Source organism: Peromyscus maniculatus, chromosome 3 (assembly GCF_049852395.1).
Source record: "Peromyscus maniculatus bairdii isolate BWxNUB_F1_BW_parent chromosome 3, HU_Pman_BW_mat_3.1, whole genome shotgun sequence".
In the NCBI taxonomy this organism is placed as follows: domain Eukaryota; kingdom Metazoa; phylum Chordata; class Mammalia; order Rodentia; family Cricetidae; genus Peromyscus; species Peromyscus maniculatus.
Genome location: NC_134854.1, coordinates 140,807,228 through 140,834,810, shown reverse-complemented (window position 1 = coordinate 140,834,810; position 27,583 = coordinate 140,807,228). Strand labels below are relative to the sequence as shown.

Here is a 27,583-nt window from a genome sequence, read left to right as displayed (position 1 = left end):
CAGATTGGCCAGTGAGAGTGGGGACAAGCAGGAAAATCCGTTTCCTTCTTCCATGCCCTTTCTTGTAGGCTGCCACGGAAGGTGTGGTTCAGATGGAGGGTGGGTCTTCTTGCTCCAGATAATGGCTTTAAGAAAATTTCTCACAGAAGTGCCTAGGCAGCTCAGGTCCCAGTTAATTCCAGATGTGGTCAAGTTGACAGTCAAGATTAGCATCACACTTGTGTGATAACTCTTGTCATATTGTTGGTTTGTGCTGCTTTCTTAGCCTTGTTTTGATGAACTGTCCTGGCGTTATGTACTGTGGTCCCTTGGGTGTGTTGTCTTTCACTTTAGGCAGAATTACTCCCTCTAGTATCCTCTGTAGAGCTGGTTTAGTGGTCAGATATTAATTTCTTTTTATCATGCAAAGGTTTTATTTTATTTTTATTTTTTGCTAGATATAGTTGTCTGGTTGGTAGTTTGGTCTTCCAGAACTTAGAATATATCTTTCTAGTCCCTTCTGGATTTACAAGTGTTCTATCAATAATCAGGTAGTTCTGATGGGCCAGTCTTGTATGTGACTTGACCTTTCTCACAGCTTTCTTTATTGTGTGTTTAACGTTTTGACTGTAGTGTGTCGTGGGGAGTTCCTTTTCTAATCCTGTCTGTTTCAAGTTCTGTAAGTTTCTTGTGTTTGGATGGACATCTCTGTCTCTAGATTTGGGGAGTTTTCTTCTACACCTTCACTGTGGTATGATTTTCTTTCTTCTGAGATGCACTTATTTTGAAGGTTAGTTTTTTTCATTGTGTCCCGAAGTGTACTCATGTTCTATTCTTTTTTTTCTCTCACTGACTTTTACTGAGTGATCCAGTTCCTTTCCTTCGTCTCCCAGTCCTGACTGCCTTCCACAGGACCCTTCTGTCAGAGTCTTTCCGCTGAGGATTTTACTTGGCTTCCAGAGTTTTTCATTTCCAGCACCACCTCAGTCTGGCTTTTCCCCAGCAAGTCTGTCTCCTTATTAATTCCATTTTCATATCTTCAATTACCATCTGTGTTTCCTTCAGGTCTTTGCTTTTGTTTTCTTGGGGTGCATTCATCTCCTCTGAGTTGTTCCAGCACAGTTATATCATTCTTGTGAATTTTTTTGTCTACGTGATCTTCTGGGTTGTTCTCCGTGGTGTTCATTGCTGTGGAACTAGTAATTTGGGGGGCATTGTCTGGGAGGGTTTTGTTGGTTTCTGTCCTGGAATTTGCACACCTGAGGTCATTTGTGTCTTTCCTTCCTTCTGTTCACCTCACCTTTCTTCCTTCAGTGTGAGCATGGGCGAGGTTCAGGAGAGAACTAAGTTGTAAGAGAGCTAGCTGAGACTTGGCTCTTTCGTGGAACTTGTATTGATGGTTTGCAGGTTTGAGGGTAGGCTACCATTTCCATGACCAGACTTTTTCCAACATCACCCCTTGCTAGTTTTCTTCTGTTGCCTTCTAGTGGGTCTCATCAAGTGTGGTTGCTCTCCTTGGAGTAAACTCTGGGCAGTGAGCAGTTGGGGGAGAAGATCTTGGGGAGCTGGGTGTGTAGTCAGGTGGCCTATGGAGTTGGGAGGGGCAGGGCCTATCTGGGAACACTTACAGGGTGGGCACAGGCTTAGTTCGACCTCTTCTGAAAAGCTTTCCTTGTACTCAGACAAAACATCTCATATATCAACTCTGATACATCACACGTGTCGTTGTATGTTTATGCATTTGCTGAGCATATGTTTAGCTAGTGGTTTTGTTTGTTTTGTTTTGTTTTTAGTACATTAAGGTGGAAAAGAGTCAGAATTTCACCAAAATTACTTTTCTTTAATTTCTGTCAGTAGAATTATTTTTAAAACACCGGCTGTTTTCATGGATAGTTTTAGAGGTCCTGTCTTCCTTAGGAAGGAAGCAAAGAAAAAGAAGAATGAAAAGTGGGTGTCCAGAGAATCTGTCCCGATGCCAACGATGGAGAAAGCTGGCTTACGACCTGGGGGTTCCCTGCAAATGCAGGACGGTTCCAGCCTCAGCGACACGGACCAGAGTGAGACGAGGTAAAATACGAGTTCCTTTCTCCCTGTGAAGGAATGGTAGCCGTGACTACTTACTTGTGGAAATACAACAGGATGTTCCAGGCAAGAACTAACCTGTATCAGTGTTGCTGGAAGGGGAAGACAGGGCAAGGGACTTCAGTAAATGCAGTTTCAATAAAGGGTCACCGTGGAAGTCCGACTGCATTACAGAAGTGTAGACAACTCCTCGGGTTTATATGCTGGGAATGAGAATAGAAAAGTGGGCAGTAACTGGAGAAAATGTGCGATTTTAAGAATCTTCTCTAAAAGAGGTGTTTAGAATATGTTTGCATGATGTCAGGATCCAGCGGAGAAGTGTGTGCTTGCTCGGTGTGTTTTGGTGTGTGTGTGTGAGGTATTAAACTTGACATTTCCCTGAAGATTATTACTTACTTGTCCTCAGAATGTCTATTAAAAAATTTTTTTAAGATTCATTTTTTTGCATATATCTTTAATCCCAGGACTCAGGAGGCAGAGGCAGGCGGATCTTTGTGAGGCCAGCCTGAGGGAGTTCCAGGACAGTCAGGGCTACACAGAGAAACCCCGTCTCAAAAAAAATTATTTAAAAAGTTTTATATGTGTGGGTATTTGCCTTCACGTATATCTTTGTACCATGGGCATGCAGTGTCCACAGAGACCAGAAGAAGGTATTGGGTCCCCTGGAACTGGAATTATAGATGCTTGTGAGCAGCCATCTTGGTTCTGGGAGCTGAACCTGAGTCCTCTGCAAGAGCAACTCTCTCAGCCCATCTATTTAAATGTTTCTGGTGTTAAGATCTCTCACTGTTCATTCTTTTTTTTTTTTTTTAAAGTAAATAGCTTGAGAAATGGAATATACTAATATGAATTAAACATGAAAATGATGTCCTAAAAGTTAAACTATCATAGACATTTTAAATTCAGTAAAAAAAAAGTATGAAAACAATTCCTTGTAGCAAGTGTCATTATGTGTATCATGTGCTCAGTATTTCCTGAATGTAATGCTGAACAGTTGAATAGATTAATGATGCCTGATTCTTCAGAATAGATTAGTTCATACAAAGCAATTTCCCCAAATTATTGAGGGATACGTCTTTATTTAGAAAATATTTGATTCATACATAAGATCCAGGAATTATTAATAATTACAACTAAAAGTAGAATAATAATACAGATTCATTTACTGCTGTATCACTGAAAAACACTTGAAGAAATGTAGCATTAGTTTTCAGACTGTATAGTATGCTCCTGGGTTGTGCTGGGTCTGCCGCTGATCAACTGTGTGTTCTAGGACACTTTGGCTGTCTTTTCTTTGCCTCATTTCTTTGTAAAATGCCTGCTACATCTTAACCTGTCTTGCAGAATTGTGGACTACAGTGAGGTGAGCACATGAACAGTGCTTATAGTAATGCCTAGTGATTATAGGTCCAGAAAAAGTAAGACCTGTCATCATTTTGAAAAGAATGTTTCCAGTCCATACTTGGTAGTTTATGCTTGTAATTCAACACTTGGAAAGCTGAGGCAAGAAGTCCACCATGAGTTCAAGGCCAGCCTGGACCACATACTGAATTCCACACTTACCTAGGCTGCAGAGTTAGATCTCATCTTAAAAACAAAACAGAACAAAAAAAGATTTCCTTATATAAGGACTTCAGAAGCACTTCCCAGATAGTTTGTAGTGCTAACAAAACTTTATTTTTATTGCAAATGACAGTAATAACAACAAATGGGAGCCAGTAATATAGCTTAGAAGATGAAAGCATTTGCCACCAAGCCCGAGGACCTGAATTTGATAACCCAGAACACACATGGCCAAAGGAGAGAACCAGCTTATACACGCTATTCTCTGACCTCTTCACTTGCACTATAATACACACACATACACACGCGCGCACGCGCGAGCGTGGACACATACACATACACTAAAAAGAAATGTAAAAAACTTTTCTTGGGTGGCGGTGGCGCATGCCTTTAATCCCAACACTCAGGAGGCAGAGCCAGGTGGATCTCTGTGAGTTCGAAGCCAGCCTGGTGTACAGAGCAAAATCCAGGATAGGCATCAAAACTACACAGAGAAACCCTGTCTCGGGGGAAAAACAACAATAACAAAAAAAACAAAAAACAAAAAACAAAAAACTTTTCTTAATGGTACATTGCTGTGGGATGTCTTTCTGTATGCTATGAATATGTGTTGCTCTGATTGGTTGATAAATAAAGCTGTTTGGCCAATGGTGAGGCAGGATAAGGTTAGGTGGTACATTCCAACTGGAAAGAGAGAGAGGAAGAAGAAAGGCAGAGGGAGGGGAGATGCCAACCACTGCCAAAGGGACAACATGCCAGCAGACTGGTAAGCCACAGAACATGTGGCAAGACATAGATTAATAGAAATGGGTTAATTTAAGATATAAGAGCTAGCTAGCAAGAAGCCTGCCATAGACCAAACAGTTTGTAAATAATAATAAGCCTCTGAGTGATTATTTTTTAAGTAGTTATGGTACCCCCGGGGGCCAGGCGGAACCGGAGAAGCCTTCCAACTACTATATATTTCTTTCTGTCAAATAAAGCAAGTAGCATGTTTTTCCTTTTTCTTTGAACATCAGAACATTGATCTAAGTTTAATTCTTTCTGTCCTGGGGATGTGGCTCAGTTGGCAGAGTGCTTGCCTAGAATACACAAATCCCTATATTTGATTGCTGGGAGTCCACTGTGGGCATTTGTGGCACACACTTAAATCCCCAGCACTGGTGGCCCAGGGAGGAGGCTCAAGGTCATCCTCAGCTGAATAAAAAATATATATGTATATGTTTTAATTCCTTCTTTTGATATTAATAATTATTTTATCTTTTTTCTGTGTTTATAATCAAATCCTCTTATAGAAAAATATTTTATTTTAAATAGCCTGTAAATGTTATTAGTAAGAGAAATAAATATCAAATGTAGAGGTTTTGTATAAAAGTCAATAATCTTAGATATTCTTTGTATTTCATATAATATTAGTCTTAAAGGATTTTTATTGGTTTGTTTTTCATTTTAGGCCCACAAAGAAAACATCTAATAAAAATAACAAGGTAATGTAAAAATAATAAAAAAAATGGTATTTGTTTTAAAATACATTATAAAAGTAAAGATGTATAAGTTAAAAGATAAGAAAGATAAAGTGAACAAACAGAAGACCTTGTTATGGGAAGACATTTACCCTAAAAAAGAAAGAAGTAGTAGCTGTTAATTAAAGCATACTTCTGCCAATGGTCAGCTCTTTTAAGAAGTGTCTGTTTCTGCTTATATAAAACATTATTTCAAGCATCATGTAAATATTAGAGAAACAGTTTTAAATAGTGTTTATTTTATAGACCAGAAAACAAGTATCTGCTGTGGACGACCCTGATGCCTGGAGTGAGTCGTCTGAAACAGCCTCTGAGGACTGCGAGCTCCAGTGCCCCAATTATGAGAGCGTTTTGTGTGAAATTGAGCATCTGAGAACGGAGTGTAGAGGTATGATCACTGTAGAAATGGACAGCTTTCCTGTGTGTGGTAACATGTGCACACTTGCTTAGCATTGACCCTAGAACACCAGTGTGCGGCCGTGCTGGCCTTGTCAGAAATGTACTTTATGTTACAGTAGTATGCGAGCTGTTTAGTAGTCATTCTCACTGGACTTTTCTGCGTGGGACTGACACATTCAGGCTTTTTATTGATCTTGCTTTTCTTCTGTGCCTTACTGTCACTGGGTGTGGTTACCTGGTGTGCCAGCTAGTTATATGTCCACTGGACACAAGCTAGAGTCATCGGAGAGGAGGGAGCCTCAGTTGAGAAAATGCCTCCATAAGATTCACCTCTAGGACATTGTCTTAGTTAGTGATTGATGGCAGAGGGCACAAAGCCACCCTGGACCGGTGGTCCTGTGCTGAGCAAGTCATGAGGAGCAAGCCAGTAAGCAGCACCCCTCCATGGACTCTGCATCAGTTCTTTCCTCCAGGTTTTTACTCTATTTGTGTTCCTGTCCTGATGCCTTTGATGAAGAACAATGATGTGGAAGCATAAGCCAAATAAACCCTTTCTTCCCCAAGTTGCTTTGGTCATGGTGTTTCATCACAGCAATAGTGACCCTGAGACACCTGGTCTCTATCTAGAATACTATAAACTAGAGAACTGTTTCCCCTGCTACCCACTTCCTGCAAACGCGGTCTCTCTTTTAACTGTAATTGTGTAGTTGCAAAGATTCGGATCTGATCATATTAACCCTTTGCTATGAGGTTAAATTCTCAATCCTTTAGTTTTTTTCTCCTGACTTTTCTGTGTCCCACTTGTTGTCTTAGAAGTTTGCTCTTGCAGTATTTTGTTTTACAGCTTCAGCAAGGCATACTGATATATAAACGTTATTTGGTTAGTTTCAACATATGTATTAAACATATTTAACCACCATAATCAAGATAGTTAACAAACCCATCCCAAAAGCCTCCCCATTTCTCCCATGCTCCTTATTAAGAAGCTGAAAGGTGGTTTCCTAGCATGTCCCTGTTCTGTTTTCCAGCCCACAGGACAAGAGAGATCCAGTGGCTCTGTCTTCACAAGCACTGTTTGTCAGTATTTTAAATCTTAGCTATTCTTGTAGGTGTATTCTATGTATCTCATTGTGGTCTTAATGTGCCTTATACTAATAATAAATATTAAACATTTTGCATGTATTTCTTTTCCTTTGCTATGATGAACTCCTTTCTGATCTGTATCTATCATCTGGTAAATTGTGTTTGTCCAGCCTCACTAAGCAGAATAGATATTCTTCTTGGTCCTGTGAGCACATTGGGTGAAATCTCATCTAATCTTTTCAGATGTTTTATCCTTGTTCCTGTAGTTTCTTCCTATACATCCATTATTCAGTGCTTGGCTAAGTACTCCAGGGGCCTCTGTAGACCTGCAGGCTCTTCTTTCTCCATGATGCTCTCTCCTCTCTGGTCTGTTGTGATGTCAAGCTGTCTTGGTTTATCAGACTCTGAACTTAATCACCTCAACTCAGCAAGTCTAGGGAGCTCTACTTGAGTTCCTTTTCCTGTGACTCGAGAGACCTGGGACATTCGTGGAGTTCATTTACTCCATCTGTTAGGATCATTGTCTTGAGAATTATTTGAGAGGTTTTAACTGTGTTCATTTGAGTTGTTTTCAGTGGGAACATGGCTCCATAGCTGTTACCCCATTTTGGGTAAAAGCAGACTGAAAGAGAGGCTCACTAAATGCTTTGTGTTTTCTGTTTGAAATCTAACATGGACTATTTGACTGAGTTTAGCTCAATTTGCTTAACATGAAGACCTCCAGGTCTACCCAGTTTCATTCAAAAACCCAGGTGTGTGATTCCATATTTTCTTTTAAGCTGAAAAAGACCAAGGGTCTTGCCTGCGTTATTTGCAGAGCTTAGTGTAATGTGTTCCACATTGTAAACACTTACTGTATATTTCTTCGGTGTATAAGTGAATGAATATAAAAATGCAGTATTTTAATATGCTCACTCATTTTATTTGTCTCTTATTTTCCCCCTGATTCAGATATTGTTAGTCTTTTGAAAATCCGGGATGCAGTTTATTCATATCAAAGATTATTAGAATTTAAAAAAAGCCACTGTGAACTACTTACAGGAAAACTTAAAAGAATGGAAAATAAACTTAAGGAATTACAGAAGGAAGTATCGGAAACAAAAGAAGTAAAGTCACAGTTAGAGCATGAAAAGGTAGAATGGGAACAAGAACTCTCCAATTTGAGGTATGCTGTCTTGGTTTTATTTATTTATCAATTTTTATGTCCTCTGACATTTACTTACAGGTGAGTGTGCTCATGGACGTGCGTGGAAGTCGTGTGCTGACTCGGGAGTCAGTCTCCTGTCGTGGGTCCCTGAGATCCGGCTCAGTGTCGGGCTTAGCAGGCTCCTTTCCCCACCAAGCCGTCCCCAGCTGTGATAGCCCAGCTTTAAAGGAACATTTTCACTGTCTAGGATACAGAGATGTACTTGAACTTTGGCCTGTTTTGACATGTCATAGAGTTGGCAAGACAGAACATTTCTTAGTCTTCTCAAATGTGAAATTCTTGCAAATAATATAGTGAACTTAACTATGAATTATTCTAGGAATTAAACAAGTATTCTACTGTAGATTCCTAAATCTTAGTTTTAGTGGCTGTATAAAAGCAGCCATTAAAAAAAATAAAATAAAAATTAAAAAAAAAAAAAACCCTAGCCGGGCGTTGGTAGCGCACACCTTTAGTCCCAGCACACGGGAGGCAGAGCTAGGTGGATCTTTGTGAGTTCAAGGCCAGCCTGGTCTACAGAGCGAGATCCAGGATAGGCTCCAAAGCTACACAGAGAAACCCTGTCTCGAAAAACCAAAAAAAAAAAAACCTCAGTATTTATTGATCAAATAACCTTTTTTTTTTTTTTTTTTTTTTTTCAAGACAGGGTTTCTCTGTATTGCCCTGTCTGTCCTAGAACTAGCTCTCTAGCCCAGGCTGTTCTTAACCACTGCCCAGCTGATCAAATAACTTTAAAATTTTGTTTTATGTTAGAATACTGATGTAAGTTGTTTTCTGTGTAATTGTTTACTTTTTAAAAAATCTTCAGTATATAATATGAACACTTTAGCTCATCACACAACCTCATGATTTCTATGTAATATTTACATAGAAATTACAGAGAGAGGGAGGGAGAGAGGGTAATGTGTTGTTAAATGTCATGAAGATTGTATTCAATCTGTTAAATTAATTCTGGCAGTCCATGACCTTGGGAGGTCTATCTACTTTCTAGCATCTCCTTCAGTGTTGTAAAGTTTTCACTGTGGATGTCTTTCACCTTTTGACTACGTCTATTCCTAAGTTGTGTCATGCTGTTTTATTTTGTTTTGAAGCTATTGTGAATGAGATTTCCCCCAATTTCTTTGTCAGGAAGTCCATTACTGACATATAGACAGCTTGCTAGTTTTTATCTGCTGATTGTTGTATATAGCTACTTTGCTGACAGTGTGTATCAGGATAAGGGATGAGCTTCTCCCTCAGCTACCCCAAGCCCTGCTGCCTTCCCAGGAACACCACATGTGCTGCCTTCAGAGCCCACCTTCTTCTCCCATAACTACCCCATAACTCTCCCTGGAATCCCCCGACCCTGCTACACAAATTCCTAGTAAGGGCCTTCCCTCGTCTAAAAGCCACTCCAAGCCCCCACCACCTTCCCAGGTCTCCCCACTGCCACACAAGGTGCCCGCATTAGCTCATTATCCTCTTCCCTCAGCCACCCCAGACTCCCAGCCTTCCCAGAACCCCCTCCATATATGTTTCTAGAAAGGACCTTCCTTCATATTCTCAGGGTACCCCAACCCCCTGCCTCCCCAGGACCCATTACCATTAGAGAGATTCCTTTTATCATTCCTTGGCCACCTCAAACTCCTGCCCTCTTCCAGGACTCCCTCCATACATGCTGCTAGTAAGGGCCACCTCCCTCCCTCCCCTAAACCGCCCCCCACTCCGGACCTGTGCCTGACCCTACCTTGTAAGGCCCACTCACCTCTCTGGGCACCCCAGCCCCACCTCCCCGGACTCCAGTCACCCACTGCAGACGGAGTCCTAATCTACTTTCCAGCTTTCACCCCCTCCTTACTTTACACTAGAAACCCACCATTCTTGGGCTCCTGCCACTTGCTTTGCAGGACTTCACCTCTTACTTGGTAGGTTGATCCCCAGCCGCCCATCCTGGGCATTCCACCTCCATCATCTGAAGATCTACATATACTTCTGCTTGCTCTGCAGAGAGATTGCCCGCTGTGCCCTCTGGCACTCAGAACTGGCCATCCCAGGATCCCTTTGCGGCTCTTGCTTGCAAATAGATTCCCGGCTTCTCCTGCTCTTCAGCACCCATCTCTGCCATCTGAGTGCTTGCTTTCTCCAGATTGTCTCGTGTTCTAATCTTACCACCCAAAGACCTGCCAGGAGCATCTGTTCATGCCACACAAGATGTTTCCCCATTGTCTTGCTTAAGGTCCCTAATAACTCGCTTAAGCCTGTCATATCATGGCATGTGTTAATCATCACCCCTCACCCCGATATGAGAGGCCACAGCTCGACCTATTGGAATCAAACCACCACGTATTAGGACCCTCCCAGCTCCCACAGTCCAAGGCCACATCTTGGCTACACCAGCCATCATAACTCTGCTGTCTCGCTCAGCACCTCCCTGAAACACCCTCCTGCTAGACAAGAGCCCACAACTATATGGGCCTTTAAGCCCCAGTTCTCCTGAAGCCTCAGTCCACTACAGAATGCCCACTTACTCCCCAGATAAGAGGACACATGCTCCGTGTTTTCTACTCTGTCTAATTCAGGTGCCAGGTATAGATGCATGGTGAGGTTCCTGGCTGATTTGGAATTGAGTTTTGTGTAGGGTGAGAGAGAAGGATCTAGGTTTTTCTGCATGTAGGTATCCAGTTTGACCAGCAGCATTTGTGGATGATGCTGTTATTTCTGCATTGTGTATTTGTGACATCTTTGTAAACAGTCAGGTAGCTGTAGGAATGTGGGCTTGTTCTGGTCCTCATTTCTACTCCATTGTTCACTGTGTGCTCTGTAGAGTACCTTGAAAGCGAGAACAGTGCAAGTGTTGAGGGTTGTTTGGCTCTCCAGGGTCTTCCTTGTTTCCATGTGGATGTTAAGATTTTTTTTTTTCATTTTCTGTGAATTGCATTGGAATTTTGAGAGGCTGCATTGAGTCTTTAGATTGCCTTTGGTAGGATGGTCCTTTTCCAACATTGGTCCTACTGATTCAAGTTCAGGGGTGTCAGTCTTTCCATTGTCTGCCACTTGTTGAATTTCTCTCTTCGGGGTCTTCAATTGCTCATTGTACAGATCTTTCACTTCTGTTGTGAGGTTTAGTCTGTTTGTGTAGGCTGTTGTGAATGGGGCTGTTCCCCTGACTTCTTTCTTGGTATGTTTGTCACTGTATGAGAAGGGGACTGGTGTTTTGTCTGTTGATTTTGTATCTTGCTACTTTGATGAGCATCTTTATAAGCTGGAGGAGTTTCCTGGTGCAGTCTTTCATGTCGAGAATATTATCTGTCAATTCTTCCTTGGCCATTCGTATCCTATTACCCTCCTTCAGTTAGTTGTTCTGACTTCCAGCACTACAGTGAATCTGTATGGAGAGAGAGGATATCTTTGTCTTCTTCCTGATTTTAGTGGAAAAGCTTCAGGTTTCTCTCTGTTTGCATGTTAATTGTGGGCTTGATGTGTATTACCTTTCTGTGTTAAGATATAGCCTCTGTATTCCTAGATTCTCCAGGACTTTTATCATGAAAGGATGTTAGAGCCTTTTCAGAGACCTGTTCTACAGGTCATGAGATGAGATTACATTGAAGTTGAACCATCCCTAAATCTCTGGGATGAAGGGTCAACATTACACTGAGGTTGAACCATCCCTAAATCTCTGGGATGAAGGGTCAACATTACACTGAGGTTGAACCATCCCTAAATCTCTGGGATGAAGCCAGCTTAATCATAGTGGATGAGCTCTTTGATGTGTTTTTGAATTTGATTTGCATACCTTAATAAGAAGTTTTGCATCTATGTTCATCAGGTAGATTGATGATTACATTTCCTTTTCCTTTTTTGTTTCTTTATCTGATTTAGGTATCAACGTAGTGCTAGCTTCATAAGGAGAATTTGGAAGGAAATTTCTTTTCCTGTTATGGAATCGGTCGAGGAACATCAGTTTTAGTTCTTTAAAGTTCTGGGGGAATTTTGCAGTGGATTCATCTGGACCTGGATTTTATTGTTGTTTGGTTTCATTGCTTGTGGTAGATCTTTTTATGTTTTAAAATCTCTTTTTGGTTTAACTTGAGTATGTCATATACATTATGGAATTCATCCATTTCTTTTAGCTTTCCCAATCGGTGGTTAAAGATTTTGAAAACATATCCTTACAACCCTCTGAATTTCATTTGTGTCTGTTTTTATCTCTAGTTTCATTAATTCAGGTCTTCTTTTGGCTAATTTGGCTAAAGCTTTCTCAATCTTGTTAAGTATTTCAGAGACCCAGCTTTTTGTCTCATTGGTTCTTTGTATTAGGATTTTGTTTCTATTTCATTCATTTCTGCCCTGATCTTGACTATTTCTCTCCATCTAGTGTTCTGGGATGCTTTTGTCTTTATTTTTCCAAGCTGCTAAGGCACATCATTGTGTATTATTTGTCTTCCGTTGTTTTATTGTTTGTTATGTAATCACTTAGCACCATAAGCTACCCTCTCAGGACTACCTTCACTGTGTCCTGTAGATGTTGATATGCTGTGGTTTTGTTTCATTTAATTCTAGGGAAGTTTTAATTACTTAAAGGGATTTTTAATTTGTTTTATCTTAATACAAAACAAAAAACAAACAACAACAACAAAAACCCAAGATTCCTCAAAAGTGTTCCAGAAAAACCATTCCTCCAAGGTTGCTGCAGCGATCGTTTCCTCCGCCTGCACTGGCTGTGATGGTGTCAGTGTGTGCTGTGGGCAACGTCGGAAGGCGCTTTCTAAGCTGCAAGTACTTAGGGAGGCCGGAAATGTTTCATAAAGATAAAATTCTACTTCCGGTACATGGTGTGAATTTAAAATGGTGCATCTTTTAAACAATTAGCTAACTTTAAGTAGTCTATTTTGATTAGAGAGTAATTATAACTGTGTAAAAAAGATACATTCCATTTTTTTAAATTTTAATTAATTTTCATGTGTGTGGTAGTTTTGTCCACATGTATCATGTATGTCCATATGTATGCAGACATACATGTGTGCAATGCCTGCTGAGGCCAGAGAAGGGTATCAGGTCCCCTAGAACTGTTGCTATAGATGGTTGGAGACACCATGTGGATGCTGGGAACTGAGCCTGGTCCTCTGGAAGAGCAGCCAGTGCTCTAACTACTGAGCCATCTTTCTATCCCTACAGAAGACAGTTTTCAACTTGTAACTTTACTGAATAAATTCAAAATTGCTTTCCAATAATATTTACCAGACTTTTAGAAATTCAACAAAGTTTTTATTCATCCTTGTTATCATCAAGAACATATGGGCTTTAGAAAAGACTGAAGTGAGAAATTAAACTCATGAGTTATAAAAAGGAACAATTCTTTAACAACCGTCTTGAGGTCCAGGTCACAAAGTGAACTTCATTTTGTATAGTCGGGTTGATTTTAAAATAAACACGTTTAATTTCAGATTTTCACTGAAACAAGAGGAAGAGAAGCGGAGAAGCGCGGATCAGCTTTCTGAGAGAACGATGGAGCAGCTTAGGAGAAAAGATGAGCAGTATCAGAACGAGCTTGAAGGAAAGCAGCAGCTTGAAGTTTCTCTCAGAACATTGGATATGGAGTTGAAGACAGTGAAAAATCATTTGAACCAAGTAAGTTAATCTTTTATAAAAATTTCTTTTGGGGGACATTTTTGGTTGGTTGGTTTGGGGTGGGGGGTGGCATGAGGGGGTTAGTTTTTTCGAGACAGGGTTTCTCTGCATAACCTTGGCTGTCTGTGTAGACCAGGCTGTCCTCTGCCTCTCAAGTGCTGGATTAAAGGCGTTTCTGGCTGATGCAAATTTCTTATTCCTACATTTATTTGTTGTACTTTTAAAGTCACTTTAATTACATATTATATTTCTACACACACATCACATATATATCTCCATGTACCACTTAATGAAAATATCTGTTGGTTTCGTTATTGTGCAAATGTCGTGAGCATGTCAGACATCAACCTCATCACCAGTTCATATAATTGTGTCGGGCAGCCAGGAATATGCAGTCCATTGTTGACCAATGGTGCCTCATGCTAAGAGTCAATTTTAACATAGATAGCTGACACTATTTATTATGACTCTTGGAAACTGCTAGGTACTGCAAACATCTTTTCTAAGTGAGATAATAAAAGGTAAGTTAAGTTTACTCTGGAAAATTAAGTGCTAGTCTAGCCCTCTTAAAATGCAGACTTTGAAATTATGTTAAAACTAGTTAAACGTTTGTAACAAGCTAGTTTACAATACTCTTTCTGCATGTAAGAGCTGTTTTTGCTTTGTAAGAAATTTAACTATAATATGCAGTACAAATTTGAGTGTTTCGTGTGGGATAGAGTTCCTCATGTTTTCATAGGCTGCTTCCAGTTTGTTTTTAATGTTCTACTCTTAAATAAGCTTTTAGATATTCTGTCCACAGCAGTCATACTATCACAATCGTATGAGACTGAAAACTTCATGAAATGTATCTCTAGATTTCAGAGGAACGAAATGAAATTCAGAGACAACTTTCCCAAGAACAGAATGCCAGAGCGCTACAGGATGGGATTCTTGCAAATCACCTGTGTAAACAAAAGGAGATAGAAATGGCACAGAAGAAAATGACCTGTGAGGTATTTTCTTCAGTTTTCTAAATATGTGTGCATTTATATGTTTACATACTTTCAGAACCACCTTATGCACCATGGAAAGTCTAGAGGATTTTGAACCGTGTGTGTATGCATAAGACACATTTGGGGAGAAGAAGGCAGAAGCTTTCTCCCACTGTCTGACGTAAAGGAGTTAGTGCTTTGGTGAAGGAGCACTGGCAGTGGAGGAGGGGGGGAGACAAACACGGATGGACGGATGGACGGACAGATGGACCTGGGTTTCTGCAGCTTGTTGCATTTTTAATCTCCTTTTCAGAGTTGTGGTGACTAGTTCACTCGTGTCCAAGCATACTTATTTGTATGGTGCTTATTTAAGCATTTATTAATAAATGTAGTTCCTACAACAGACTAAAAAAAGTGTTAGAGAAACTTTCTGAAAAAGGGAAATTAAAAGAACTTTGGGAAATTTCTTCTGTCCAAATGAAAGAACTAAGGCTCTTACTTTGGACTGGTTTGTATATGTTAGATATTAAAATGTAAACCTAATTTTTTTTTCTTGCGTGTGTGTGTGTGTGTGTGTGTGTGTGTGTGTGTGTGTGTGTGTGTGTGTATGTTTGAATGTGTGTGTAGTGTGACTCTGTTTCATATCTGTTTGGGAGTACACATATGTGCATGCATGTAGAGGCCAGAGGTTGATGTTAAGTGTCTTTCTGACCACTCTACATGTCACGTATCGATGCAGATACTCTCTCTGGACCTACGTGACTACATCTAGCCAGCTTGCCCCGGGATCTCCCATCTCTGCATCTCGTGTGCTGGGGCTGCAGGCAGACTACACATGCCCTGGCGTTGACATGGGTGCTAGGAGCCGTATTCTGGTCCACTCACTGGCATTAAGCCATCTCCTAATGTGAAGTGTGAACCAACTGACTAATCTTTGCTTTGCGCCTTAAGCCTGTTGTGATCCAGAGAAAGGCTGTCTCAGTGCTGAGTTTCTAAAAAGAATCATTTCTCTCTAAATTTCATAAAGTCATTGTCTTCAATTACATTTATGGACTTTTGGCAATTTGTATTTCTGTAAGCTCAGAAATTAGATTTTTTTTAGTTGCATATATGTATTTCAGTTCTTAGATTGCAAAATTTCATATGTTGTTCTTAAATTCCATAAGAAATTGTGCTAGCTAAATGTTTTTTCCTTACTTAGGTTTCTGTTAGTCATAAAAAAGAAAAAGATCTATTGCATAAAAACCAAATGTTGCAGGATGAAATTGCCATGTTAAGACTGGAGCTGGATACAGTAAAAACCCACAGCCAGGAAAAGGAGAAGAAGTACCTGGAGGATATTAAGACTGCACATGAACAGAGTGATAAGCTTCAAAGGATGATAAAGCTGAATGAAGAAACATTTACAAAAACAGTATTCCAGTATAATGCACAGATTAATAGTCTTACAACTGAGAACACAATGCTGACTTCTAAGCTGGAGAATGAAAAACAAAATAAAGAAAGACTGGAAACAGAGGTCGAATCATTCCGATCTAGACTGGCTTCTGCTGTGCATGACCATGCTGAAATTCAGACATCAAAAAGAGACCTAGAAATTGCTTTCCAGAAAGCAAGAGATGAGTGGGTTCGTTTGCAAGACAAGATGAATTTTGATATGTCTAACCTAAGAGATAACAATGAGATTCTTTCCCAACAGCTTTCGAAAACTGAAAGAAAATTGAACAACCTAGAAATTGAGTTTCATCATACAAAAGATGCACTTAGAGAAAAGACTTTGTCTTTGAAATGTGTACAAAGAGACCTCAACCAGACGCAGTGCCAGATGAAGGAAGTTGAGCATATGTATCAAGATGAGCAAGGGAAGGTGAATAAATACATGGGCAAGCAAGAGTCCATAGAGGAGAGGCTGTCTCAGCTCCAGAGTGAGAACATGCTGCTCCGGCAGCAGTTAGACGATGCTTCCAACAAAGCTGATTGCAAAGACAAGACAATAGTGAATATCCAGGACCAGTTTCATGATATGCTAAGCAGACTCCAAGCTGAGAGCCAGAAGCACAGGCTGATGCTGGAAGACAGAAACAAGGAATTAGTGAGTGAGTGCAGTCACTTAAAAGAGAGAATGTGTCAGTATGAAAACGAGAAAGCAGAAAGAGAAGTGAGTACCAAAAGAGAAGTAGATTTTAACCTTTCATTTCTATCTTATGTGTGTGGGTGTATGCCTGCGTGTGTGTCTGTGCTCCATCTGCATGCCTAGTGCGCACACAGGCCAGGTAAGGGCATCAGATCCCCTGGAATGGGAGTCATAGATAGTTGTGGGCTGCCATGTGGGTGCTACAAGTTCTGAGTTCTCTGGAAGAGCTCTTAACTGCTGAGCCATCTCTCCAAACCAAAGAAAGATAAATATTTTAAAAACATCCCACAGGGAAATTCAAAATACTGTTCATTAATACTAAGTGTTGAATCTAGGTGAATATAAAAATCTATTGATTATATTTGTTATTACCTTAAAAACATAACCTGTGTCAGCAAGTATGACTTAGCTCTTATTTCCCAAAGATGATCTTCATTTGCTGGGCAGTGGTGGCGCACGCCTTTAATCCCAGCACTCGGGAGGCAGAGCCAGGCGGATCTCTGTGAGTTCGAGGCCAGTCTGGGCTACCAAGTGAGTTCCAGGACAGGCGCAAAGCTACACAGAGAAACCCTGTCTCGAAAAACCAAAAAAAAAAAAAAAAAAAAAAAAGATGATCTTCATTTGATGTGGTGTGTTGGTTACTCTCAGAATTGACTATTACACATTGTATACATGCTTTGAGATCACACTCTACCTAACACCACCATTATGTTTAAATTTTTGAAAGAGTCATAATTACATACATAGCACTGAATTTGAAATCCAAAAAGAAGGGACAATTCTTTTTTTTTTTAAATTAGACCTGACAGATGTGTTACTTTGAGTAAACACCTTTAGAGTTGTAGGAGATTAAGTTACAAGTTTTGCTGGCTATATACTGATATTAATAATACGGTTTTATGCTGTTGAAATAATAATTGGGAGGATGTGACCTTTTAAATTGTGATTTTTGTTGCTGGAAACTAAACCTTAGGCCTTAAGCATGCTAAGCATACACTGTACCACTGACCTACACACCCCAGCCCTGAAATAACTTCATTGTTTTTATGTTGGCAAGTTTTAGAACCATGATGAAGCAGGTAAGTGGAAACTTTCATGACTAAATGAGTAGTTGGCAGTTATGATTCCATAAAGTAGGCAGTTGATTGTTCATTCTGGGTTTCATCAAGGAACTGAAATATAGATACTGTATTTTGTAGTGTTTTTTCCCGTTCAGTAGCTTTGTGTATATTCTTGTTGGTATAATTTTGTCCTATGTTACTTGTATTTAAATCAGATAATACTTGTCCCAAATTATATATTCTTTGCACCATAACTCTAAAAGCATCTGCTTTCTTTTGAGTCCTAAGTTGGGACAGATGTGTGAACTTTAACAAAGTTAAAAATATGTTAGTACTTCATATCAGCACTTGTAGTTTTTCACATTTTAATAAATAGCATGATCCTGTTTCCATTTTAGGGCTCAATCATGATTGTAAAGGATGCAGCTTTGTTCAGTACAGAAATAATCATAGTTACCTGTACGTTGTTAATTTGACATTGAATCTGCATTTCCAAACTAATGAAAAACCAAGAGTGTAAAGGTTCATGTGTAGTAGAGATGCAGTGAGCAGGAGAGAGAGAGCTGTGGATGCTGGTATCAGCTTACCTAGGGCCTTGCCTTCATTCTGAAGTAGGAATCTATCAGAAGGATTTGAGAAGGAGATTGAATTATGAGAAAGTTGGAGATCTTGAGTCTCTGTGTGCATGTACATGATGATGCAAACTGCAAATCCAACAATCAGGAAGCAGAAGCAGGATGCTTCAAATCTGAGACCACTCTGAGCTACATAGACTTACAGTCTCACCTTGATACCTAGCAAGGCAGGATGTGGATATTGCCCTGGCAACAGGCACAGACTTGTATGTAGGAATGGATATCTGTTTGGTCCTGGGTCACCCTGTGACATGGGCCTTAGTGGCTGTGGGTTTCACACACATCCTAACTTAGCATCAACCCCAATAGCCAAGGATCTAGCTTCATGAACACTATCCCACATGGCTACTGTTGAGATATGAATTAGCAACAGTGTATAGCTGTGTGGGCCTCCGTCCATTGGTGGCCTCAGATGCTACAGGGGAGTGGGGTAATCCATCCACATTGGCTCTGCCCAAAGCTGGACAAAATCCTGTAGTCTTGACCAGAGGCCAGTAACTGAAGACCAGGCACAGGAACATAAGGATCTCGTGATCTTACAATAGCGAATCTTAAAGGGCTGATGTCTTAAAAGCTCCAGTGGACAATAGTGGATCCCGGAGATTGGAGTGAGAAGAGGAAGAGAGATGGGAAGCAGTCTGTCAGTGGGTGCTCAGTTACAGTTAAGAGTGGGAAACATGGAGCTACTGAACATATACTGTATATTTCAAACAGCTAAAAGAAAGGACTTCACCATAAAGAAATGATCGGGGTTAGGAAACATAATTGTGTCTAACTTGATTTAAGCATTAATGTGTACATGTATCAAAATATCATGTCGTACCTTGCTAATATGTACAATTTTATGTTTTTACATGTCAGTTAAGTGAAAATTTAAAATATGAGTAAATTAAAATTAAATATGTAAAAAAGTTCCACAATGTAGAATTCATCCCCGCCAGCCTTACTGAAACACACTACTATATGCAGTGATGTTCTTCAGAGCATATGGAAGAGCTAAATGGCACTAATATATGTAATGTGAGTTATAAAATCAGTAACAATTATCGCCCCAGGTGGTTGTGAGGCAGCTTCAACAGGAACTGGCTGATACCCTGAAAAAGCAGTCGATGTCAGAGGCCTCGCTAGAAGTTTCCTCACGTTACCGCAGTAATTTAGAAGATGAGACACGAGATTTAAAGAAGAAATTAGGTCAGATCAGAAGTCAAGTACGTATGAAATTTAATGTCTCAACCGCCCGTGTTCAGCTTATTGAATAATATAGTTTAGGATAATTTCAGTAAATAGCTTTCTTTTATATTTTTCATTACCTTTATGATGAACTTATTTCTTTTTCTTTTTTTTTTTTTTTTTTTGATTTTTTGAGACAGGGTTTCCCTGTGTAGCTTTGCACCTTTCCTGGAACTCACTTGGTAGCCCAGGCTGGCCTCGAACTAACAGTGATCCGCCTGGCTCTGCCTCCCGAGTGCTGGGATTAAAGGCATGCGCCACCACCACCTGGCCCGGTTTCTTTTACTTTTGTTATTTGTATGAGAGATGATCTTATTGGGATATAAATTAACTCAAAGGGTTGATGTCTGATATGCATATATCCTTGAATAAACTGAAGATGTTTTTACTTAGTAGTCATTTGAATAAAATTAAGTATTTTGTACCATTCCAGTAATTACTTCTTTTGAAGCATTAAGGTGATGATTTTTTTTTTTTTTTTTTTTTTTTTTTGAGACATGGTCTCAAACCATGGCTTCAAACTGTTACATAACTGAGGCTGGCTTTGAACTTTTGATCCTCCTGCTTCCAGCTCCCAAATGCTATAGTTATAGACAAATGCTGCCATGCCTGGTTTACGTATTGCTAAGGCTCTGAGCCAGGGCTTCATGCATACCAGGCAAGTACTTTACCAACTGAGTCATATACTTAGCCCCTATAGTAAGCTCTTACTCTAAATATATTTTAAGGAATTGCATATGAAATGGAAAGCAGATAGAATAATAGAGGAGAAATGTTCTATGGAACATTTTTTTCTCACTATGAGAAAAAAAAAAAACTGCATTTGTCTTTTTCCATTGTATAGCCAGAGTTGGGATCTATACATCTATAGAAGTAGGCCAACTGCAAAGCTCTGTCTACAGCTTTTCTGGTATTCCATACTACAGAACCTTTATGTACCATTAGAGTACTGGATAAAGCAACCCAGCATACTTTGGAGGAGTGAATTAATTTAGGAACCTCAATTTATCAATAGAGCCCCATATTTTCAGCCTCTGATTGTCAACACTGTTTGCACTGCACTGTATGACCCTTGCCAGCTGAAGTAGTATGGAGTACAAAGGAGCTAAAAAGTATTCTACCAAGCTGGACTTGGTGGCACACACCTTTAATCCCAGCACTTGGGAGGCAGAGGCAGGAGAATCTATTGTGAGTTCCAGGACAGCATGGTCTACAGAGTGATTTCCAGGACAGCCAGCACTACACAGAGAAACCCTGTCTCAAAAAACAAAAAAGCATTCCACATGGACAAAGTTACTGGTGGCTAGTGAAATTTCTGGAAGTTGCAGGAATTACTAGGGATCTAGTATGGGCCTCACTTTCCTCATCCTTGCCACATTCAGTTACATGAGGAATGAGCCACAGTTTGCATAAAGGACCTCTTCTATTGTTGCCATAGCACACACCTGAAGTCTCACTGCTATGTACAGTTCAAGTACTTTATTTATATTCCTTAATTAATCTTTTCATTAGTCCATTAATGTGAATAGGATTATTTCCACTTCAAAGTTGAAGAAACTAAGATACAGAAAGTTCATTTGCTCAGAATCTGTACATCTAGTAGCTGGTGGGAAGAGGCGTTGGACCCAAGCATTCTGTTGTTTTTATCAAAATTTCAATCATTCAATTTTACCAATAAAGACTTGGGAGCCAGATGCTGGGGTGAAAGCTCAGAGAGGCAGAGAAAGTGTCCCGGTGACCTTCCTTCCTCAGCCAACAGTCCCCAGAAAGACCCCATTTCTCTTCTGATGTCTCAGACAACAACAACAAAACCCCTCAGACTCAATGTCCCTCCCTTATCCTCCTGTGCCTCTCTCTCCTGTCCTGAGTCCCTCTTACTCTGTTTTTTCCTAAAAGTCCTGTCTCTGCTTCCTGTTGCTTGCTCTGCCTCTTGACTTACAGTTTACAGTATTCAAGCAGAAAACTCTTGGGTTAAAGGTATGTGCTATGGCTAAGCCATACCACAAACTAGAAAAAGGGTTTTCCAGTAAATAACACAATCTTGGGGTTCACAGTGTGATCACATGTCCTGCAACAATGTTCTGGCTTCTGTGTGAATATACCTCCACTGAAATTATTTCATAAGACAACCAGCTATCATTAAAACACCGTGTTCATCATAACTGGCAGAGCTGTGGCAATTTATAAATACATAGATACATAACTCATATGCATAAGAACTTTTAAAATGGCAGTTGACAGAAAATTGGGTGGAATGCAGAAGTGCAAACGCTTACTGTCAGGAATCCCCTTTTCTTGGTTTTACCCATGTTGTCCATTTGCATCTGGTGGAGTACAGTTGAAGACTTGCTGGCTGAGCTAGCCAGGCAACAGCAGATTATGATTTACAAATGGACTGTCAGTCGCAGAGCAGACGTCGGTAAACTTTTCTGTAAAGGGCCAGGTAATATTTTAGTTTTTGAGAGTGTAAGATCCCTGTTGCAGCAACTCAGTTAAATTTGCTCTCACTGCAGAGAAGTGCACTTGAACACTGCAGGTCAGGGAATGAGGTGTGCAGACTTAGAGTAGCTTACCAGTAAAGATTTGTTTTATTCTTTATTCCAGTTGCAGGAAGCACAGGATCAACACAGAGAGGCTGTACAGCGTGCTGAGAAGATGGAAGACCACCTACAAAAGTACAGTTTAAACAGCATGACCCCAGTGTTTATAAAGCAAATGAACAATACAGTGTGGCAGCTCTGTGACCCAGTGTTTATAAAGCAAATAAACAATACAGTGTGGCAGCTCTGTGACCCAGTGTTTGTAAAGCAGATAAGCAGTACAGTGTGGCAGCTATGTGACCCAGTGTTTATAAAGCAGATAAACAATGCAGTGTGGCAGCTCTGTGACCCAGTATTTATAAAGCAGATAAGCAGTACAGTGTGGCAGCTATGTGACCCAGTGTTTATAAAGCAGATAAACAATGCAGTGTGGCAGCTCTGTGACCCAGTATTTATAAAGCAGATAAGCAGTACAGTGTGGCAGCTCTGTGACCCAGGATTTATAAAGCAGATAAGCAGTACAGTGTGGCAGCTCTGTCAGTCCTGATAGTAGTCTCTCTGAAGCCAGGGCAGAATCTCACCTCTAAGTTTCTTGAAGCGCGTACCTTTGAGTAGGGATGCAGTTCGGGGTGCAGCCTGTGCATGAAGATCTAGCTTTGACTCCTGACCCATAAAACGCAGCTAGAGAAATTAGTTACCCAGTCATCTGCGTTTCAGACCGTTAAGAATTTATGTAGTGACTCAGTTGATTTTCAGAAACTATATGATAGTTTTTAAACTGCTTTGTAAATATAATTATTTTAAAATAAAATTTTAGGCTTGAACTTGAAAACTCCAAGTTTAAAATTACAATAAAAAAGCAATCAGAGGAAATTGAGCAACTTCAGGAAAACCTATCAAGTGTGCATTTGGTAAGTGGTCTTTTTCCTGGATTCTTTGATGCTGGGGGGGGGGGGTGTCTACCCTACATTTGTACTATGGGGACACCGTGGACAGCCCTCTGTAGTAATTCTGAACATGGTGGCCAGTGTGCAAAGTCTCGGTGTTGTGTTCTCGTCACACTGTTTGTCCTCACAACACAAGTCCTTCTCTCTAGAGAAGTGGGCTGAGTTCGTAAATTAATGATGTCAGTACTAAACACTTTAATAAAAGGACTGTGATAGTCTGTTGTGTTATACATACCACATCTTGTTTACACATCCATCCATTGGTGGACTTGGGAATTACCTTTGCCTTTTGGTTAATACATGTAATGTTACTATGGACATTGGACAATATTGTCCCACTAGTACTTTACAGTAATTTTTAAATTATAAGAAATTTAAGTTATTTGATCTAGACTTCTGAATTTTTTTTAGTAATCAAAGACTTTCACTAAGATTTGGAGAATGAATCGCTTATAATTTGTATTAATCAAGAATGGATACCATTAAAAAAAAAGAATGGATACCAAATCATAATACAAGTGTTTTCCCCCCTCTGAACTGTTTTCCAATTTGAATTAAAACAAAACAAAAACAGAAACAGAGTTAATGCTAGAAAAGATCACAAGATAGATGCATTGGACACCAAATATAGTTGTTCTCACTACTGACTTCAGCCACCAAAACCACACTGTGTGGTCCATTCCAAAGGCACATCTACCTGATTGTCTAAAATATCTTATGTTGATTATTCTTTTCTGTGGCCAAAGAAACATTAAAGAGTAGTTTCTATCTAGATTTCATATAAACTGTACAATTTTATTTCCTAATTTGATATTTCCTAACATGATAATATGTTGATGAGGAACTTTCTGTAAATGAGACTGTTGAAAGGTGCCCTGCTATATAGGAGTCTTAAAGGAATGTGTTCAGAATACAAATTTAAATTTAAATTTATATGTGGTTTTGTTGGTTTTTTCTTTCCTTTTTTCTCTCTTTTTCTTTCTCTCTCCCTTTCCTTCCTTCCTTCCTTCCTTCCTTCCTTCTTCCCTTCCTTCCTTCCTTCCTTCCTTCCTTCCTTCCTTCCTTCCTTCCTTCCTTCTTTTCTTTGAGACAGGGCCTGACTATGTAGCTCTGGCTGTCCTGGATCTCGCTCTGTAGACCAGGCTGGTCTTGAACTCAGAGATCTGCCCGCCTCTGCCTCCCAAGTGCTGGGACTAAAGGTGAGCACCACTATGCCTATCTTATGTTTTCATTATTATTATTATTATTATTATTATTATTATTATTATTATTATTATTATTATTGATGGAGGGAGAGACATGTAATCTCAGCATTTGGGAGACTGAAGGTGGAGGATTGCCAAAAGTTTAAGGCCAGCTTGGGCTGCATAGTCAGTTTTAAGCTAGCCTGGACTAACAGTTGATTTCTCTGAAAAACTTTAAAACAAAGCAAAATAAAGCAAAACAACATCAAACAAACAAAACCTAAGCACTGGCATGAAAGATCAGGCAAATAAAAGCTCTTGCCACCAAGTCTGACCTTGGTTTGCTCCCTGGAATCTGTATGATAAAAGGAGAGAACTAACTCCTGAGAGCTGTCCACACACCACACACACACACACACACACACACACACACACACACACACACACACACACACACACAGCCCCCAGCAGACACAAAATTTTTAATAATTATTTTCTTTAAAAATTATTTTCAAAGTCTGAAGAAGATAAAGAAAAACTGAAGAAACTTGCTACGCTGAAAGACTCTCTGGAATATGCTTTGGACCAAGAACAGAAGAAAAACTGTGCGTTAGAAAAAGAACTGACCGAGTAAGGTTTTACTGTTTCAGTCCCAGCCTTCTTTACTGGTTTAACTGTGGTCTCACTGCAGCCTCAATACAAATTCATTTCCTGATCACAGTTTCCCGCCCTCTACTCCTCCCAGCTCCTCCCCACCTTCCCTTCCCATCTTGATCCACTCCCTTCTTGTCTCGTTAGAGAACAGGCTCTAAGAAATAACAACAAAACATACTAATAAAATATAAGACAAAGACCATCACATCGAGGTGGACAAGAGCCCAAGAGAAGGCACAAGAGTCCGAGACCCAGTCTTTCCCCCACTCAGGATTCCCATAAACAAATTCCGCTGACAGCTGTGATATTTGCTCAGAGGACCTGCTGCAGACCCATGCAGGCCCCGTACTTACTGCTTCATTCCCACGTCAGCAGTCAGTTAGAGGGGAGTATTTTCCAGTGTTTGCAGCCCCCAGCAGGACTGCTTTCCTGCTTGTTGCTGAGATTTTTCTCTCTGATTCTAATCAATGCATTTTTCTTATTTAACTGTCCTGTGTGCATTGACTGTGTGGAAGGATGGGGGTGCTAGGGAGGGAACCCAGGGCCTTGCATACACTGTACACTAGAGTTCCATCTCTGAGTGACACACGTGTGCAGCCCTGTGCTTTGTATGTAGTTTTGCGTCTTTTGGATTTTGTTGCTATTCCTGCCAAAGACTTCTAGATTTCTTCTTCTCTCTCTGAGACTTCATGTGCTGTTTTCCTCTTTCATTTCTTGTGAAGTGCTGCTTCCCCCTCCATTCAAACTGCAAAGACTGTTTTTTCCTTTCCCCTTTTCCTGCTTTGGATAATCTCCTTGATACTTGTTGGGACTGGATGTTGAGCATTCACTCTCTACACAGTGCTGATTGCTGTGTGCTTTGCCTTGGAGAAGAGGCTAACAGGCAACAAGTGTATTCATGTATCTTCTCCTTGGTTACTGATATCAGGGTTACAGTTAATACATAAAGATATTTTATATTAATGTACTAAAATGGATATAAATAATTACAGGTATTCTGTACACACTTACAATATTAGTTCTGTCTCCCATACATAGCATAAATTTTTCTTCATATTGTTTACCTATGATTTTAATTTCATTAGAATGCTTAGATTTTAGGTTTATAAATGAGAGAGGATCACAATTTACAAATTTATCTCTTTCATATGATAGAATTTAGTATCTGTTTAAATAACTATTGAATGTACTCTTTATGGCTTCACTTATTCTGTGCACTTTTGCAGATTTAAGGAACGCTTAAAAATGACCAAAAAAGAATTAAATGAACAGGAAAACAGAGAACTTAATCTCCATCAAGATATAAAAAACAGTCAATTTGAAATGGATATCCCAGTTAATAAGCTTATAAAAAAGGTAATTTTTAATCAGTTTTGGGGCCCAAAATAGCTCAATTTTAAGTACTATAACTCTCTGGATGCTTTGAAGTTTTTTAATTGTTTCATTTTATGGACTTGATGTCAATGAAAATTGTGTTAATTTCTATTAAAGTCATACTGTTGATCTTACATCTTGAACCCAGGCTACAATCCATCATTGTATGATCCTAAATCATGAATCCCAAGTCTCTTTTATTGGTTTACTTATTTGTTGGTAGCAGCTTTATTGGGATATAGTTAGCATATCGCGTATTATATTCATAGAACTGTACAATCTTTACCACTTTAGAATATGTCTTGCTACCCTAAAATAATGCCTTTTATCTATCATGTGGCCCCTTCTCAGCACAGCCTTAAGGGTCCACCGAGTCTGCTTTGTCCCTATAGGTCCCTGTTCTGGCGTTCCATGTCAGTGGAATCACAGTGTGAGTTCTGGCTCCTTTGACTTAACACTGGGTTGTAGCAAGCATCCGAACATAATGTCTTCTTGTTGCTGAGTAATGCCCTATCGAATGGTAGAACACACATGAGATTGTTATCTAGTTGTTGGCTAGAACCTCACGTGGGGCAGGCAGCTGGCACACCTATACAGCACTGCCTGAGCTGCTGGTGGCCTAGGGTTCTCCCAGCACAGCGGCATCAGTGTGAGGCAGCTTCTCTAACCCCACACTGGCAGCATGTGGCTTTCCTTTTGTATCACTCTGGTCATTAGAAGCAAGTCAGATATGGCGTGGATCCTTCCTTTTTGTAATTGGAGGGGGGTATGTTCTAAAACCAGTGGCTGTGCTTTGAGGCCACAGTGTTCGTTTTCCCACTTGAAAATAACACTTACTCTTTCTCAGTGCCATGTGGGACTCAGTAACATGGCATCAGGCTCAGGCTTGAAATGTAAGATCTTACTGTTTCTATTGGGCACGGGTGAGCATGTGACAAGTAGGTGGCCCCTATTAGAATAACTAAACAAATTTCCTCCTAATGTGAAGACTTCAGAACTAAAGAGACAAGTTATATCTCCATCCATAAACCCAACATCCTCTAAATTACTGAAGAGCCTCTTGTTTAGAGGAGGGGAATGGGAGGCTCTGGTGCACGCTGCCACTTGTTCAGGACCCCGTCCTGACCCTGCTCTACCTGCCCGGCTGTTTGTTTTCTTCTTTTCACGTGAAGTAGCCTGTGTTTACCGCCATGTCCTTTTCTTAGGTTATCCAAGGGCCAGAGGCGCTTTTCAGTTCTACTGTCCTAGTCTTTGTCTAAGCTTGCAAACTGTTCGTATTTCTGTGTTTCTCCCAAGAACTGTGAAGCTCCTGTGTATTCTGTTAGGAGTCCTTCCATAGAAGAACCACTTCTACAGAACTTTGAGATGAGCTCTTCTGAGATAGTGCCCTTGGTACACTTTAAGAGA

General features: G+C 40.1%; 1 protein-coding gene across 7 annotated transcripts in view; it reads left to right on the top strand.

Annotated features, from left to right (window-relative positions):
• The window catches only part of Ankrd30a (ankyrin repeat domain 30A), a 72,288-nt gene that overhangs the window by 34,886 nt on the left and 9,819 nt on the right, over positions 1 to 27,583 (top strand). For 3 of the 7 annotated variants that reach the window (XM_076567714.1, XM_076567719.1, XM_076567720.1), the window contains 12 exons: positions 1,834 to 2,046; positions 5,078 to 5,111; positions 5,394 to 5,535; positions 7,581 to 7,794; positions 13,260 to 13,443; positions 14,301 to 14,438; positions 15,619 to 16,575; positions 19,303 to 19,455; positions 22,082 to 22,152; positions 22,835 to 22,928; positions 24,666 to 24,778; positions 26,029 to 26,158. In XM_076567714.1, coding sequence (XP_076423829.1) covers positions 1,834 to 2,046; positions 5,078 to 5,111; positions 5,394 to 5,535; positions 7,581 to 7,794; positions 13,260 to 13,443; positions 14,301 to 14,438; positions 15,619 to 16,575; positions 19,303 to 19,455; positions 22,082 to 22,152; positions 22,835 to 22,928; positions 24,666 to 24,778; positions 26,029 to 26,158 — 2,443 coding nt within the window. The remainder of the gene's footprint in view (positions 1 to 1,833; positions 2,047 to 5,077; positions 5,112 to 5,393; positions 5,536 to 7,580; positions 7,795 to 13,259; positions 13,444 to 14,300; positions 14,439 to 15,618; positions 16,576 to 19,302; positions 19,456 to 22,081; positions 22,153 to 22,834; positions 22,929 to 24,665; positions 24,779 to 26,028; positions 26,159 to 27,583) is intronic. The other 4 variants (XM_076567718.1, XM_076567717.1, XM_076567716.1 and 1 more) reach the window with 4 other exon arrangements.